This window comes from Delphinapterus leucas, chromosome 4, assembly GCF_059928025.1.
Source record: "Delphinapterus leucas isolate spDelLeu-1000000601 "Yukka" chromosome 4, BTC_Dleu_Yukka2, whole genome shotgun sequence".
In the NCBI taxonomy this organism is placed as follows: domain Eukaryota; kingdom Metazoa; phylum Chordata; class Mammalia; order Artiodactyla; family Monodontidae; genus Delphinapterus; species Delphinapterus leucas.
In genome coordinates, this window is record NC_143132.1 from 15,222,449 (window position 1) to 15,239,632 (window position 17,184).

The window sequence follows — 17,184 nt, forward strand, 5'->3', positions numbered from 1 at the left end:
AATCTACTAGTTATAAGTATTCAGCATTCTATGGGCACCAATTCATATGTTTTTTCAAAGAAAATGAGGTTTATTGGTCAATCAAGGAGTAAGTTAAGCAGAGGCCAGCTAAGAGCCTCTACTGTATGTTCTGTTTCTGTTGATAATCCCAGGACAGCTCTTAAAGTATATTAAGAATATGCAGTTAATAATACTTAAATTGCCTCTGTCAACAACAAAGCCAGAGCTGAATTCTCTGATGAGGCTTTAAGTGCTGATACTTTGTATTGTTGCTTGTGATGAGGTCCTCATTTTTAAGATATCAGAGGCTTAATGCATGTGTTTGTTGAGTGGGGGAATTTATTTCTCCAGAGACAGGATACAGGTTTGCTTTGGGGCAGGACCAGTTTCTCAAAACAAAACAAAACAAATGTAGAACATAGTTTTTTGAATCTGCCCGTGCACTTTGGAAAGTTCTAGCATATGACCCCAGAATTCTGAGCCACAATGAAGAAGAGATATTTTCATTTTGAAAAAATTGCCTATATGACTCATTTTGACTCTACTCAACTCTGCATGATGCTTCTGGAGTCTAGAATGTCTGCTTCTGAATAGCAGGAGTTTCATTCTAAGGAAGGATGATCCTACCAGGATACAACTGAAATTGTGCTTAGGTCAACCACAGAGTGATTCATGTCCAAACTGTAGAAAATCATCCTCCACCATATTATCAGTCATCCTTTACATGGTAGTAAATATTTAGAGTTCATTCACTGTCTGATAGGTATTACACAGTCCAGTATTGGATTTGAAATCTTAAGCACATGTATGGAATTTTATCTGCATCTGACACATGCTGATACACTTAACTTTTAACACTGCTTTTGGGATCTGTTCTGACCATTCCTGCTTTTATTCTTCTGGGTCTTTTGTTTGTATCATTTATATTCTTCTTTTTAAAAAATGCACATGAATAACGTAACTAATGCTTCTCATGCATCTCTTTTGCTTCTGCAGGAGGAATTTTTGAAACTGTGGAAAATGAACCTGTTAATGTTGAAGAATTAGCGTTCAAGTTTGCAGTCACCAGCATTAACAGAAATCGAACCCTGATGCCTAACACCACATTAACCTATGACATTCAGAGAATTAACCTTTTTGATAGTTTTGAAGCCTCACGGAGAGGTAACTATTTTCACACTTTTAAAAGCTTCTTTGGGTGATATGTCTGCTCTACAAGTCAACTTCTTTTTGCTACCTGCTCTTTTTCAAAGTGGACATCTCTGTGCAAATGGGTTTGCAGGAACTATCGGTGCAAGATGTCACTGTCCAGCACAATCTGAACCATCCTAATGGATGTTGCCTAGCTCTGTTTTCTGGGCCTTTCTGATTAGCTTAGCCTTCAGTGCCCTCCACTCTATGATTAACTGGTTCAGCTGTGAATGGAAAATGTCAAGCTTGATCTGTTTTTCCTTCCTGAGGCTGAGATATCACCATGAAATTGTACAGTGCAGTCAAATAAACTTTGTGGAAGGTCATATGCACTTAGCATGTGGAAATGCCCACAACACACAGAATTCACAACCTGAATCTTAACAGGTTGTGAGCTACTGGGTTTACCTACCATCCTCTCAAATAATTTTCTAACCCCTTTCCACAAGATCATAGAAATGTGAAGATTATAAACATTGAATCATTATGTTTTACACCTGAAATGTTATAATGTTATATGTTGATTATACATCAATTTTAAAAAAGGAAAAAATTAAGAAAAAATTAATGGAACAGTACAAGCAATCAAGCAAGCAAGGGACTTGGGGTCAAAGAAAATTAAACCTAGGAGAACAATCTCCGCATTTGATTCCCTTTTGCATCTGAACAGAAGACAAGTTCCTAAAAAGTAATCTAATTTGTACGCAGGCTGAAAGGTTTGTCTCATGGAAAGAGTTCTTGGAAGGGTGGGGCTTGTTTACACATCCTTCAGACACTTCCAAGATGACTCTTTGAAGCCACATTTGACATGCTTGAAGGCTGGCCTCTAACTAGGGAGTTGTTGGACCTCCATACAGGAGTTTGTGTGGGTACATCACCCCAGAATAGGAGGGGCTCTTTCTCTCCTAGAGGAAAGCTTTGCCCATCAAACACACACAAGTAAATGGAATACAATGAATGCCATGTTCATGCTGATTTCTAAGTAACTAAATATTGATTGTTTCCACATAGAATTAACCCAGTTTGGATTGCACCTAGTAGACTCTTCTGCAAGATTCTTAGTGTCCTTTACAAAAAAAATGTGAAACTTATTCTCCTGGGAGCACAGATGAAAATGGAATAGTATAATGATTTTTTTTTTTTTTTTTTACTGTATGGCATGATCTTAGTATAAGAATGTTTTATTTTCAAAGATGGATGGAGTTGTAGGTACTATACAGGTCAGAGTTGTCTATGACAAATAATAAAATGCTATGTTTATACAGCACTTTAAAGTTTACAAGGCATCTTCACGTAAATTATCTCTATGTGTTAGATCTTTATCTTCCTCTCTCCATATCTCCCTTTCTGTGTCTCTGTCTCTGTTTCTCTCTCTCTGTTTCTCTCTGTCTCTCTCTCTCTCTCTGTCTCTCTCTCTCTCACACACACACACACACAAAACATTGTTGAATAAATACCCCAGAAAGCCAACCACATTTAAAATCCAAAGCGTTTTTGTGACCTGAAGTACCTGTCATACTTGTAAATTAAACACCCCCAAAACTTCTTAAAACTGGTAATTTGCTCGCAAACAGAATTCAAAAGGATTGCTTTTTTGTGAAGTAATATTAGCATCCCAGAGCTAAATATTAGCAGGAATCTCAATCCACTGCCTACGCTAGATGAAGTAATAGTTCATATACTTTCATGCCCTCATTTTTTCTTGCTAACCAATGAAAGCACATCCAGAAAATGAGCTTCTGAGGACAGTTTTCACTTCTAGCTCTTAATACAGAAAGTTATGTCTTCATACCTCATGTGATAATTCAGTACCGAAGAGCACAGTGTCAGAAAGTTCCTTGTGAACATTTGCTGTCCCACAGATATTTGAAATATGGCTCTCAAATATTACTTATTAATTTTTCTCTCTAAATCAAGTCAGATAATTTTGACAAAGCCATATAATTTTAAACTTATTTTTATTTGTGTGATGGTGTTATGATAAAAATTGACAATTTCATTTAAATATTTTGCTATTATTTAATTCAAATATTCAACTATTGTTTCTTGGCAGTTCCAAATCCCTTTAAACTAGAATTAAAATGTAAATTTGAAATGTTTTTACATTTATATTTAATGCCAGCATAAATTTATGCCAGCATAAAATGAGTAGGCACTATTTTACATTGTTATAGAAGATAATCTGTCCCAACATTTCTGGAAGGAAATTTGGTTTATATGTATCAAGTGACTTAAAAATATCAATACCCTTTAATTACAGATTTCAATCTACTCAAAGAAAATAATGTGAAATTTAGAGAAAAATATAAGAACTAAGATAAGTGTTTATAATATTACTTATAATAACTAAAAATTAGGAGCAGCTTAAATATTCAGTATCATAGGACTAGTTAAATAAGTAATGACATACTCATGGATTAGGCTATTCTATGACACTAAAAATATACTTTTGCAGAATTTGTGATGACTTAGGGGAAAGGGTGTGCTTTTACCATTAAACTTAGTGTTAAATACAGAAAGCAATGTATCAAACTGTATCTATATCGTGTTCAATTTTTTAATAAATTAGAACACCAAACTATGAATAGATATTATCCCAGTGATGGAATTTCAGAGCCTTTTTTCTTCCTTACACTTTTCAATATTCTAAATTATCTCAATGTGTGTATATAATCTTATAATGCAAAAAAAAATGAATGTTAGAAATTAATTTTTATGTACATGTTGGCTGATATTGAAATAGAAAGAAGCCTGTCCTTGAGCTGGGTCCCTGGGCTCTGGTCAGTTCTGCCATTGTCCAGTGGCCCTGACTCACTTCATTGCCTATGACATTAGTGGGTTGGAGAAAATGTCTTCTAAGATCCCTTTAAGCTATGCTAATCTATTATTCTATAATTAATTAGCTATCAGTATCACTTAACATTCTTTAGCAATTTTTCAATATCCTGGACCTCCTTTCTGAGTTTTGGGAAGGACTGGAACTAAAGTACTCTGCAGCCACCCAGAGAGTCTTCTGAATTCTCTGACCCATTAATACCTTCATTGCCACATTGCCAGCTGACAGAACTTGATTTACATGACATTCACTTGGCAAATGGCTTAAAGAATAGCTCTGAGTGCTTCTCGGTAACACCACACCAAGCAAGAGATTTAGACTCCATCTGATTAAAAGTAATGAAGTGAGGACTCCCCGGCAGTCCAGTGGTTAAGACTCAATAATTCCAATGCAGGGGCTGGGGGTTCGATCCCTAGTCGGGGAACTAAGATCCCACATGCCGCGTGGCATGACCAAATTAAAAAGAAAATAAAAAGTAATGAAGTGAGACCAACAACTCATTTTTGTTTGCAGGGAATTGGCCTTGTGATGTGTTGCTAATCATTTCTCCATTTACATCTCTAATATTTAGTATCTCAGGAATATTGGAAGCTGGATGAAGCATATTTCCTCAGCATACAGATGGAGAGTGGATAATAGTTTCCAATAGCGAAAATAAGGAGGAACCATGAAAGGGAAGATTAAATTCACAGAACTCTCTCTTTCTCTCCCCTCTTCCCTGCTTTCCCTCTCCACCCCCTCCTTGTCTGTGGACATCAGCATGTGACCAGCTGGCTCTTGGTGTGGCTGCTCTCTTTGGCCCTTCCCATAGCTCCTCTGTCAGTGCTGTGCAGTCTATTTGCAATGCTCTCGAAGTTCCACATATACAGACTCGCTGGAAACACCCTTCAGTGGACAACAAAGACCTGTTTTACGTCAACCTCTACCCAGATTATGCGGCTATCAGCAGGGCGGTCCTGGATCTGGTCCTCTACTACAACTGGAAAACAGTGACTGTGGTGTATGAAGACAGCACAGGTATGGGACTCACACAAGCCCTCACATGGCCATGTCTGGTCTGGAAAAAGGGAACCAGAATTTGCTACAAGCCTTGACTCATCAGGCAGAGTGCATGAACATGTTCTTTTATATGAAGCTAATTGAGTATTCTAATTGGGAAATGCCATGTGTAGCTAATTCCTTTTCCTTTTGGTGAGTTGACCCTTTCTGATGACCCATTCATCATCAAACTTAAGGCACTTTTTTAAAAGAAATATCACCTTATTAATATATGTTGTAATCTAATCTGAATATTAAAGATGTAATATAATGTATCCAACTCTGTTAAGACTGACCACGGCTCCATTCTTAAATAATGCAGAGAAAGTTTGAAATTGACCATGAAGTATGATTCCAATTCAATAAGTAGCTGCATAAATGCCTTGAAAAGTTTCTAAAGTACATACACAGAGGAATAATGTTAGAGGTTGTATCAATAAAATCTGACCATTTCATGGGAAAAGGACTAAGAACCCCAGTAATGAGTCCTTAGTGAAGCTTGCTTTGTTCTGCCTGCTTATTTTAGGATGAAGGACAGACATGGGGTGCTCAGCACCTCACTAGACATTTCTCTCTCTCCCATTTGAAGTTTCTCTCACTGACGCCTTCCCCCTTTGCCTCCTGTTTACATTTTGAGGTTTGTTGGAGTTCCAGATCCCTTTTATTCAGTTAAATTCTTCCAGTGACTCTTCATTGTCCACATAGGAAAGTCCAATTCTAATTTAAAGCTCTTCACCATCTAACCATTTTCATCTCCATTAACCCAGGCACCAACTGCTCTACATCCCTGTACTGTTACATCACTTCTTAAATACCCCCGAGTCCATCCCTACTCTTTCTTTCTGAGGCTGGCCCCTCACTTTGGATAATCCTCCACATAACCCCCAAGGTGATAAGCTCCCTCATTCTCCATTATCACGCCCAAATATCATTTCTTTTTAAAGCTCACTGAGACGACATTAGGAGTTAGTAGCACGTTGTAAATATAAGCATTATATCACATGCTTCAATTATCTGCTTAAATGTTTTTGAGACTAGGAATTCCAAAAAGTTGGAATTTTATCTTTTTATTTTTATAATCTGCTACCTAACACAGTACTGTTTACTTTCTGAATATTTTTTCTTCAAGAATTGAAATTAGCTCCTTTCCTTAATCTACACATTTGGTAATAAGACTAATAAAATTATCAGTGAAAATTAACAAAGCAAAGCACTTTTGAACTTTTTAATAGTATTTCATTTTTTTCACTCATTTCCACCAAGCACTAGCATTTACTGTTCCTCAGAGGATGAATATTGAGCCTCCTCTATTTGGCACTAAATTCTGCTTCCATTTTAAACTGTCAGATAAAAGTGACTATTGTGGTTGGAATTATACATTTATGTATTTTCTTATACCTCATCTCATTTGAGAAAGAAGTGAAGGTCGGTGATTGTATATATAATTTATAAATATTATATTCAAAACAGTCCTACTGGGAAGGATAAGCCACAGGCAGTCATATTTTTAGAGCTTCACTTGCTTGCTGTGAAGGGAGAAAATATATTATCAAAGGAGCTCCATAAGTATATTTAAAGAGCCTTAAGATATAGATATTATATATAGGTATGGTAAGGCCTTCCATGTTGTCTACCTTTGTAAATAGAGAATTCCACGAGTTAATAAAATAATACTATTTCTCATTATGTAGTACACTCTATAGCATAATTTTCTCTCACTATTTCTACCATTTCCAGCAATGCCAGGCCATCTAAAAGGAAAACAAATCAATGAATAATATTGAGGCATCTGGATTTAATTTAAGAAAGAGTTCAACTAAAGGTGTGAGCATAATTGTATTTAGAAAAATTATAATTTGCAAAAGGATAACATAAAACTTGATGTCTTTACCACCCTTTTGATTTTAAGTGAGTAACCATAGTTGACAGCCATTTTGCATAAGAGGAAATTCAAACTATCATTTCTATTACCTTTTACAAGAAACTGAAATCTCCTTTCATCCTTGTTAAGTTCACCTGAACTCAGTTGTTCAATATATACTTGCTGAAATTGAAAATCCAAATGAGTCTGTATTTTGCCCATTAAGTTAGAGACGATTCATGTTAAAATGATTTTACTCCCAAAGACATTAAAAATGTAAATGAATAATCAATTGAGCCATTAAATTGGAACCCAGAGAGTAAACAGGTCAACTGAGATCAATAGAAGAAGACATCTTTTGACTATGAGTGGGTTTAATACTGCTTGACTCAGGGTTTTGGTTACAGTAATTATCAAGTCATAAAAAGAAAACTTACTAAACCTGAAGGAAAAAAAAGGACTTAGGTGTGCTCAGCACCTGCTCTTACACCAGAATTAACTACCCATTAAAGAGCACTTTACTGGGATTTGTTTAGGAGTTTGTGAAATAACCTGAAGCCAGCGCAGATGTCTAAGGGACCAAATGGTCCGTGACTCCCATTGAAGTCAATGGGAGCACTGTGCATGTCTCTAAGGACAAAATCCAAATCACTAGATACTAGCAGGCAAAATTCTGTCCTCTGGAAGAGCAAATGTGGAAAGACCCTAGAGAACTGTTGGAGGGAGTTTTTTGTTGTTGTTGTTTGTTTGTTTGTTTTGTTTGTTTTTGCTGTATGCGGGCCTCTCACTGTTGTGGCCTCTCCCGTCGCGGAGCACAGGCTCCGGACGCGCAGGCTCAGCGGCCATGGCTCACAGGCCTAGCCGCTCCGCGGCATGTGGGATCTTCCCGGACCGGGGCATGAACCCGTGTCCCCTGCATCGGCAGGCGGACTCTCAACCACTGCGCCACTAGGGAAGCCCCCGGAGGCAGTTTTGCCTCACATCTCTCTCTCTGGTGCCTGGATATTCTTCCCATCAGTCATCTACTTCTCTCTGACTCCCTCATTCAGAGGTGACCCTAGGCAATGCGAAATCACTGCTCATTGCTCATCCCCTCTGCTTCTTTAGACCCCTGGTGAAAGCCTGGCTTCTGTCCCTTCACACACTTCAAAAAGAGCTGAGAAGCTGAGCACCAAATGCAGTGTGGAGAATATTCAACAGTTTCTGCTTTCTCAAGGCTAATCTTAGTGAAATGTAGCCATAGCTGATTTTGTAGGACAGGGACCAGGAAGCTTTTCTCTCAAAAGGGTTACATACTATATAGCTTAAGTTTCATGGGCCATAGAGTCTTGATCACAACTATCCCACTCTGCTGAGGTAGCAAGAACACAGCCACAGGCAAAATATAAATGAACAGGTATGTTGTGTTCCAATAAACCTTTATTTACAACAAACAAGGAAGCCAGTGTGGTTGGATCAGACTGAGAGGGGTAGGGTGGTGGGGTCAGAGAGGAGGGTCTTCATGATCATGGAGGGCTTTGTAGATTATTGGAAGAGCTTTGATTCCTCATGAAATGGGAAGACATTGGAGAGTTTTCAGAAGAGGAGTGACATGATCAGATTTATACCATAAAAAGATCACTCTGCCTTGTATTAATAAAATGTCATAGAGAGGGAAGCATAAAATTGGAGGTTACTAGAGAAATCAAGGCAAGAGATGAAGGTGATAGCAACAGAGGAGTAAGAAATGGTCAGATTCTGGAAATATTTTGATATTGAGCTGGAATAATTCTCTGAGGGGTGGCGGATGAGTGAGAAAAATAGAGGAGTCAAAGATGACCCTAAGCTTTTTGGCCTGAGCCAAAGGATGGAGTTGCCATTGCCTGAGATGGGGAAATGAATAAATGGACATAGTTTGGAGAAATAAGGCTATCAGGAGTTCAGTCATGAATATGTTAAGTTTGATTTTGCAAGGTCTACTAGACATCCAAAAAGAGGCAATGAGTAGGCAGTTAATATATGACTAGAGTTCAGGAATGTGGTGTAGGCTGGGGATACAAAATTGAGGGTCCTCAGCATATACATGGGACTAGATGAGGCCATCAGAGAAATGAGTTGCAGCCAGATGTGTTCATAACACATAGTACTTAAGAGGGATTTTTTCATCCACCGCTGCCTTAAATCATTTTTCTCAACACACCAGAGCCATGAGATTTATAAAATGCAACCTGCCATAAAGAACTATTATCTGTCACTTACTTAAAACATAGTCTCAAAGCTTTACAATGAGGATACATTTGAGATAAGATTAATATACATAAAAATGTCAGTGATTGAAAGACACATTAAATCCAGAAAGAAAACCCAAGAAAAATGACAACCACAAAAATCACAATAACTAAATTCTTGAAGTGCTGACTGATTGCCATGCATTGTTATAGTTATTTTATATAATTAACTCATTTAATATGCTCAACCACCCTGTAAATAAGTTCAATAGCTACTCTTTGGGCTATATTTAAATAGTGACTTAGATTTGTTATGCTTATTATATTTTCCTTCATTTCCCCATAGAAAATAGAAAGAATATATTGTTCAGAACCAAGAATCTTGACAGAGCCCTAAAATTTAGACTTGAAGAAAATTAAACATTTTGACATAGGTGATTAAGCCAAAATGTAAACAATCAGTGCCAAGTAAAAGAATAAGTGAATCATTTCACCTTAGCAATCACAATTCACACCTCTGTGTTGTTATAATGACTCATGCTAGCCAAAACACTCTACCACATGCCCTCCCAAAATTCCACCTGAAATAGTTGGAGAATGGAAAGTCCTTGGCACTCAGCACCAACAAGATAATATATTATAGTTCCCTTTCTTCTGTCCTTACTCTTTTTTACCCTTCCTATTTACCCACTCCAGTCCCCTGACCAGAACCCTATCAAATTTTCAGAGTTCTGCTCAGGAAATCAATTTTTAGATATTTCATAATGGTTTATTATTTTTAGCTACCATTGATATTGGCCAGAATTTAGGACCAAAACATACTGATAGAGCTAAATGCAACATAGTTAATCTCAAATATTTTGACTAGATTCTTCTATGAGGTTCTTTGCGATCAAGGAACACAATTTTTCTTTTGGGAAGTCTTTAGCCTTTTTTGATGCTTTTTTGAAAAATCGTATGTATGGATATCTGCACTTATAAATGCTGTATTTCTGCAGGTAATTCACTCACTTACCCATCTCCTTTTCTCAGTTCTGATTTTTTCCTCTCCTCTGGAGGGTATATAGATCCCCTTAAGAATCCTATTAGATTTGGATACATTAATATACCAACAGGTTTGTGAAATGCCATTTTGCATGTTTCCAAGTTCAAATGAAGATGAAATTAACATTTAAAATGTGCGATCTTATCTTTGGGTCCCAATGGTTTATTACATTCATTTTTATGACATCAAATCCACTGTTGTGGTACAATGAAAAGGAAATTGGACTAAGACTCAAGAAAACCTAGGTAGTTTTCTTTTGAACTGCTGCTCATTAAATATAACTAAAACTGTCCAGAAATGGATTGAGTTGCAAAAAGTGAGGTAGAGAATTTCTCGAACCAAGAGGTGTTCAGCAGCAGCTGTGTAGCGGGAATTCATGCATCAAGTAGGGGCTTGACCTTTAAGGTCTCTTCCAATTTCTGACTTCTGTAACTCATTTTCAAGGCCAATCCAAACAATTAACCTCACTGTGCCTCACTTTCCTTACTGTAAAACAGCAATGACACCTATCCACCTCAGAGGTATATTCTGAGGTTTACTGAGCTATTTATAAGACATGCAGGATACTTCATAAAAAGGGGCAATGCAAATAGCAAAGTTTATTATTATTTAAGGTGAAGACAGGGAAAATTTTAAACAGCTACTGGAAATAGCATGTTCTTTTTTTCTCCTCCATGTGCTCCACCTGTTCCCAGAGTGTACGTGCATACAAATCAGCACTTTTCTGTATCATATCTGACTATGCAGAGTAGATAGATGGCCAGAGAGTTTAGAATTTGAGCACTTTTGAACGTTATCTCTACATGCAGAGCCCAGATCAAACTCATGTGAAATAAACAGACTCCTTGCTTTCAAGCACTTTTCAAACCAAAGGTGCAGTTTCCAATTGCATTACTAGAGGTGGGAGTGGATGCAGGAGGCTCATGTTTTGTCTTTTTATTAAGAAAGATTTGAACTTACAGAAAAATGGCAAGAAAGGTACAATGAACTTCTGTACATCCTGCATCTAATTTCAGCAGTTGTCATCATTTGGACACATTTGCTTTAATGCGCTATGCTTCTCTCAATATAACAACAGCAACAACAAGTAGTAGTATTGTCGATTTGAAAGTAAGTGACAGACAGCATGACCATTTAACCTCTAAATACATTAGAGTATATTTCCTAAGAACAAGGACCTTCCTTTTTATAACCACACTACAGTTATCAAACACAGGAAACTTAACACGGGTACAGTTTTTAACATCTATATCAATATTAATGTCTATATAGATATATATGATATTCTAGTTTCCCTAATTGTCCCAATTGCAGTTTTTTTTTTAATCCAGGATCACTCACTGCATTTAGCTGTCAGGTCGTTTTAGTCTCCTTTGGTCTAAAACAGTCTGGCCTTCCCTTGTCTTTCATGACCTTGATATTTTTGAAGAGTCCATACCAGTTTTACTGTAGAATGTCTCTCTATTCGGTTTGTTTAGTTATCTCCTTTTCTGCATTTCATTTTTAAAGTGTCTCTCCTGCAATTGACTAGAAAATCCATCACCATTGCCAGGTTTGCACGTACCCTTACCATTCTCTGCAATTGGAGTCCCATCCTAGAAGCACTGGGTCACTCTGGCAGGGCTGGCATCCACACACAGGAGGGCCATTAGCAAAGTTAGGAATTGTGCCTACATCAATTTTCTTTCCCTGAAGTAACGACTTGTTTAAAGACAAGTTTTAACTTTTTACAATGAAGTGTAATGGATTGCTGGATTGCTGTAAAATGCAAATAAAAGGGAAAGCTTTCTCTAAATTTTGTCTCCTGTGGACTAAAAAGCCTTTCTAATTGTAAATTCTGTGATGTTTGCTAATGAAGGCAGCAAGGCTTCTTTTACACAAACAATTGCTTTGAAAGAGAAACGTAAACCTCCCTGTTTCTTGCTCTTTGTTCTTCCTACATCTTGGGTCTGTAACCTTTAAATCTGCTGATCTTCTCCTTTCCTGAGGCCAGTTCACCTGCATATGGACAAAAAGAGAAAACTAGGGCTTAGTAGTGAGTTTTTCTGAAAGGTAAATTTAGTCCAATTAAAAACTAATCTTTTGTACTGAGTTCTCCTTTCTCCTCTATTGGTATTAAAATAACTTTCTTTTGTGAAACAATTGTGAAAGCTCACAGTTAATTTTTTTGAGGAGGGAACCTGTTTATTAACAGCTTCATTTGCCAAATAAAGGCTGAATGTTTTATGCTGGTCCAAATTTTTAAAATTTTTTTCTCTATTTATCCAGATATTTATTTATATAGTTAGTTAGTCATTCAGCCAGTTAGTTAGTTGATCTTAAATCTCAAAGTCAGGAGGAGCCACTGATTTGATGAAAGAGCCCCAGCTTGGGGTGTCAGAGGTGGAACTAGCTTTAAACCCTGAATCTGCCACATGATAGCCTTACACAACCTTGAGCAAGTTGCTCCAGCCCCCGTCAGCCTCAGGTCATAGTTTATCAAATTAAGTAATAAGTGATGCCCCATGCGTAATACAAGATTAGATGGGATGAACTCCTGTGGGCTGTGCGGACCTTAAAGCAAGATGTGTTCATGTTATATTTCCAGCCCTTAACATGGATGGAACTTGGCATGGAGTGAACATCCAGAAAATGTTTTCCCGTAAAAATGAATGAATGAAGGGAGAGAATATATTCAACTTTAAATGCCATTAACATGCATCTAAGTCATCATGATAGGAAAATGAACTTCAAGATTGACATTCCATTTAGCAAAGAACAAAAGAGCAGTTCATTGCAGCATATGAAATGTACTCCTTAAATATTTTTCCCATTTTATTTAAAGGCCATGTTGATCTCCCTTGTGGTCATGCTCAAAAAAAAAAAAAAAAAAGGAAGCGATTGCAAAGCAGGAAGGTGATAGGAAAAAAACAAACAAACAAACAAACAATAAAAACAAGAGAGACTCACAAGCAGCCTGGAGTAAAGAAGAAAGGTGAATGGGTACCTCTTTCTACTCTTTACCTCTCTTATCGAATAATCCAAAGCTATATCTGGTCCTTCAAGCACCAACAATTTGTATTTGTAAGGTATGATGGTGACATGGAAAGACTGAGTGCTAGACTCACAAGCAATTTGAATCCATAGCTCCTCCTATCTTTGTAACCCTGAGTAAATTACTTAATTGCTCCAAGCCTTGGTTTTCTTACTTGAAATTATGAAGATAATAACCCTTGCTTCATAGGGTTATTGTTAGGATTAACAAATACACAAATCCACGTGCTCAGTTTTCTTCCATTAGGACTCATCAGTTGCTCAGGACAAGTGATTCTGGAAGTAAGAGGACAAGTGACTCACTGGTGCTTGGGAGCCTTCAGTCACATTGGTTGATTTGAAAAGTATCAAGAACCCAGGAAGTCTATCATTCTAACAATTTCTATTTTTATGTTAAAGAAATTAAAAAGGATAATGAGGGCTTCCCTGGTGTTGCAGTGGTTAAGAACCCACCTGCCAATGCAGGGGACACGGGTTCAAGCCCTAGTCCGGGAAGATCCCACATGCCGCGGAGCAACTAAGCCCGTGCACCACAACTACTGAGCCTGCGCTCTAGAGCCCGCACGCCTAGAGCCCGTGCTCTGCAACAAGAGAAGCCACCGCAATGAGAAGCCCGCGCACCACAATGAAGAGTAGCCCTCGCTCACCTCAACTAGAGAAAAGCCCACATGCAGCAACAAAGACCCAGTGTAGCCAAAAATAAAATAAATACAATTTTTTTAAAAAAGATAATGAGCACTAAATCTTGATATGGTTCTACAGCTCCTTCCTTCCTTGCCCTGGTCCACTTGACTCTGAAGAGTAGCTTACAAATTTACTGTACTTCAGGACCACACCTACCCAAGGTACAGAGGAATCTTATAACATCTTCGACACAAAAATGTAGCTTCTAGGGAAAACAAATAACTAAATAAATAAAACAAGAAAATTAAAAAAGTGCATCAAGTCCAGAGGTAGCTGGCATCCATGCTGTGTCTTGCACAGTGCGTGCCACAATTTCTATCTGAATAGTGACAAAGCTTAATATTTCCTATTGATTACCTGAAGCTGACACATCCTGAAGGCACAGACTGTGTAATAAAAAATATTCAATTTTCCAATGATCATCCTTGAGTAAGAGCCAACATCATGCAGTGTAGCGAACACCAGTTAATATTAGGGGAAATAAGATGGAGGCTTCATATAGCTATTGGTCTTGCCCTGTTAAAGCACTTCTATTAAAAAAATGGTGCAGTTCGGTGGATTCATATTTGTGGTGAGTTAAACATTCTCCATCAAGTTAGTTGGCTGTATACACTTTCTTACAATTACCAATGGTGTATTTTTAAAGAATTTGTTTCTGCCCTTATTATCATAATCTTTTAAAATTCTATCGTCTTTTCTTTTAAATCAAGAAAGTATTTTCCCATACGATGTTCAATTATATTAGAAAGAAAATACAATAAGCCATTTATAAATAGCTTATATGGCAGGAACTGGAAGATTATATAGAACAGTCCAACCAATTAGCTGGTAAACAGTATGTTATATATAAAAACTTGCTGAAAGGTTTACAGAGGTTTATAACCCCAAGAAATTCTAGTGTTCTAAAGCGAATGGGTGTTATCCATTTCAAAAAGCATCTTTGGAAACTTCAAGCAACTTTTTGTTTACAAAAGTTTTACAGTATTGACTTGATTTGTTAAAGATATGTGGTGAAAGCTGGAGAGGACAGTTGCATTCTAAAAAATTCAGAATCCTCTTGGGAAAATTGTGCTTCCAGCCACACGTACCCACAAAAGGAAAATACAGTATAATCCATATAGAAAGAGGAATTTCATAGAAAGAGGAATGACAAATGAGAAGTCAATAATGTAACCTTTAGGTAGATGGCGTCTTGATACATTTTGGGAATTATATGAGTTTGCCTATAAATGGCAACAAACATACTTTGGACAGAACAGTTTGTTGCATGATTGAATGTCATTTTCTAGGTCTCATTCGTCTGCAAGAGCTCATCAAAGCTCCCTCCAGATATAACATTAAAATCAAAATCCGCCAGCTGCCCTCTGGGAATAAAGATGCCAAGCCTTTACTCAAGGAGATGAAGAAAGGCAAGGAGTTCTATGTGATATTTGATTGTTCACATGAAACAGCCGCTGAAATCCTTAAGCAGGTAAGAGGGGTAAGAAGGAGGTGAAAATATTGGGAGATGAGTTCGTTTGTCTTTCTCAGACATGCCATCTGCTTTCACTTAGTGCAGCATGATAAAATGCCAGCAGTCCACTTTAGGCTGAAGATTGCAGACTTCAGAACCCTTTTAAAGAGTCATAGGGCTCAGACCTCTTTGAAACCACCTGTTCGTATGTAGTTGTAGATGTGTGGTCCTGTGTACATATTCGGAGATATATAGATCCTGCCAGCAGAGATTGAGAGGAGAAGAGTATCATTTCAAGTTGATTAAGCATCTCCTCTTTTACGTCCTTTGAAAAAAACAAGCTAGATTTCATTTACACAATGCCTTACTTGTCCTAAATACATCTCCCTCATGGCAAGACCTCTTTTGTCAAACATGCAAGATTCCAAGCACAGTGAAAAAGGGGCATGGAGAGAGTCATGGAAAAGATGCTTCTCTCTTCTAATTTATTACAGACAATGAGCTGCCATGCATTAATCTCCATGGGTAATGTGGGTGGAAACAATAAATTGTGAAATCTTATATAAATGAAAGATCTTAATAACATTAAGAATGATAACAACAGTGTTAATACTTTCTGGGCACTTCAGGATATAGCACTGGTCTTATGTCTAAGAAAGAGAACTCAGAATCAAAATAAAAAATAGATGAAAAATAAATTTAAAAAAAGATTAAACCTAGACTCGTCGTTCTCAACCCAGAGTGATTTCACCCCCTTGGAAACTTCTGTCAATGTCCAGAGACATTTCTGGTTGTCATATTGGGGATGGTGGCACTTTACTGACAGCTAGCAATTAGAGGTGCTGCTAAACATCCTGTAAGACACAGGATCCCACCCCACCCCACAACAAAGAACTAAGTAGCCTAAAATGCCAATAGTCCTGAGGCTGAGAAACTCTAGCATAGACAGAGACAATGGGATAGGCAAGCCAGATGTTTAAAATAGAAGCGCTAATAAAAAATCAGGGGATTGAATTTTGGGGAAAGTAGGAAAGAAATAGCCAGGTTATATTTACTTGGCCTAATGGGTGCCTCTCTATATTTAAGTGGTTACTGTGGCATGAGGCAATGTTCTTACCTAAAATGGCACAAGGTGTTATTACACTCCCTAGTTTAAAATGTCTGGGGTGTACTGTTGGGTTGACTGGTAATGGGCACTAATTTCACAAGTAGACCAACCCCTCCATACAAATGCAGAACTGTGGGTTTCTGAGTCACTTAGAAGAGCTCTCTGGGCGCAGTCATCCAGCCTGACTCTCCAGTGCTATATCTCACACTGGAAGGGCATTTCTCAGAAGCCACTGAGTCATAGAACATATTTTAAATTGTGGTTGCAAACAATCGTAGACGTCATCAAGGCTAATCCTCTCACTCTATAGGAGATAAAATAACTTTCCCAGAGCGACACAGCCAGGAACAGGCACTGAGCCTCCTTTATCCCATCTGATGCTTTCTCCACAGTGACACGTTGCTTCTCCAGTTAGGCAGACTATTTGTTACTTACTTCTAGACTATAGTTGCATTAACAAGTCTTTAGCTGTTATGAGTACCTCTCAGTAAAGAAAGCAAGCATGCTGCAGTGATGTCAGCAACTAAAGAACTTGAAAGGTGAATAAATATCATCAGCTTCTCCTTATCTTAAGGCTTCATCTGAGAATTTAATACAGTCATTAAAGTGTGTAATGGAGTGTGGGCCAGAAATGAGGAAAACACCCAGATTTTATGCATAGCCTTCAGAATGCAAAGAAGTATCCCTTCCCAAGCGTCTTTCTTAACAGAATCTAGGGACTTCTGTTA

At 37.7% G+C, this 17,184-nt stretch overlaps 1 protein-coding gene across 1 annotated transcript in view; it reads left to right on the forward strand.

Annotated features, from left to right (window-relative positions):
• The window catches only part of GRIK1 (glutamate ionotropic receptor kainate type subunit 1), a 116,768-nt gene that overhangs the window by 71,419 nt on the left and 28,165 nt on the right, over positions 1 to 17,184 (forward strand). The window contains exons 2-4 of the mRNA XM_089909878.1: positions 997 to 1,164; positions 4,787 to 5,044; positions 15,185 to 15,366. Coding sequence (XP_089766004.1) covers positions 997 to 1,164; positions 4,787 to 5,044; positions 15,185 to 15,366 — 608 coding nt within the window. The remainder of the gene's footprint in view (positions 1 to 996; positions 1,165 to 4,786; positions 5,045 to 15,184; positions 15,367 to 17,184) is intronic.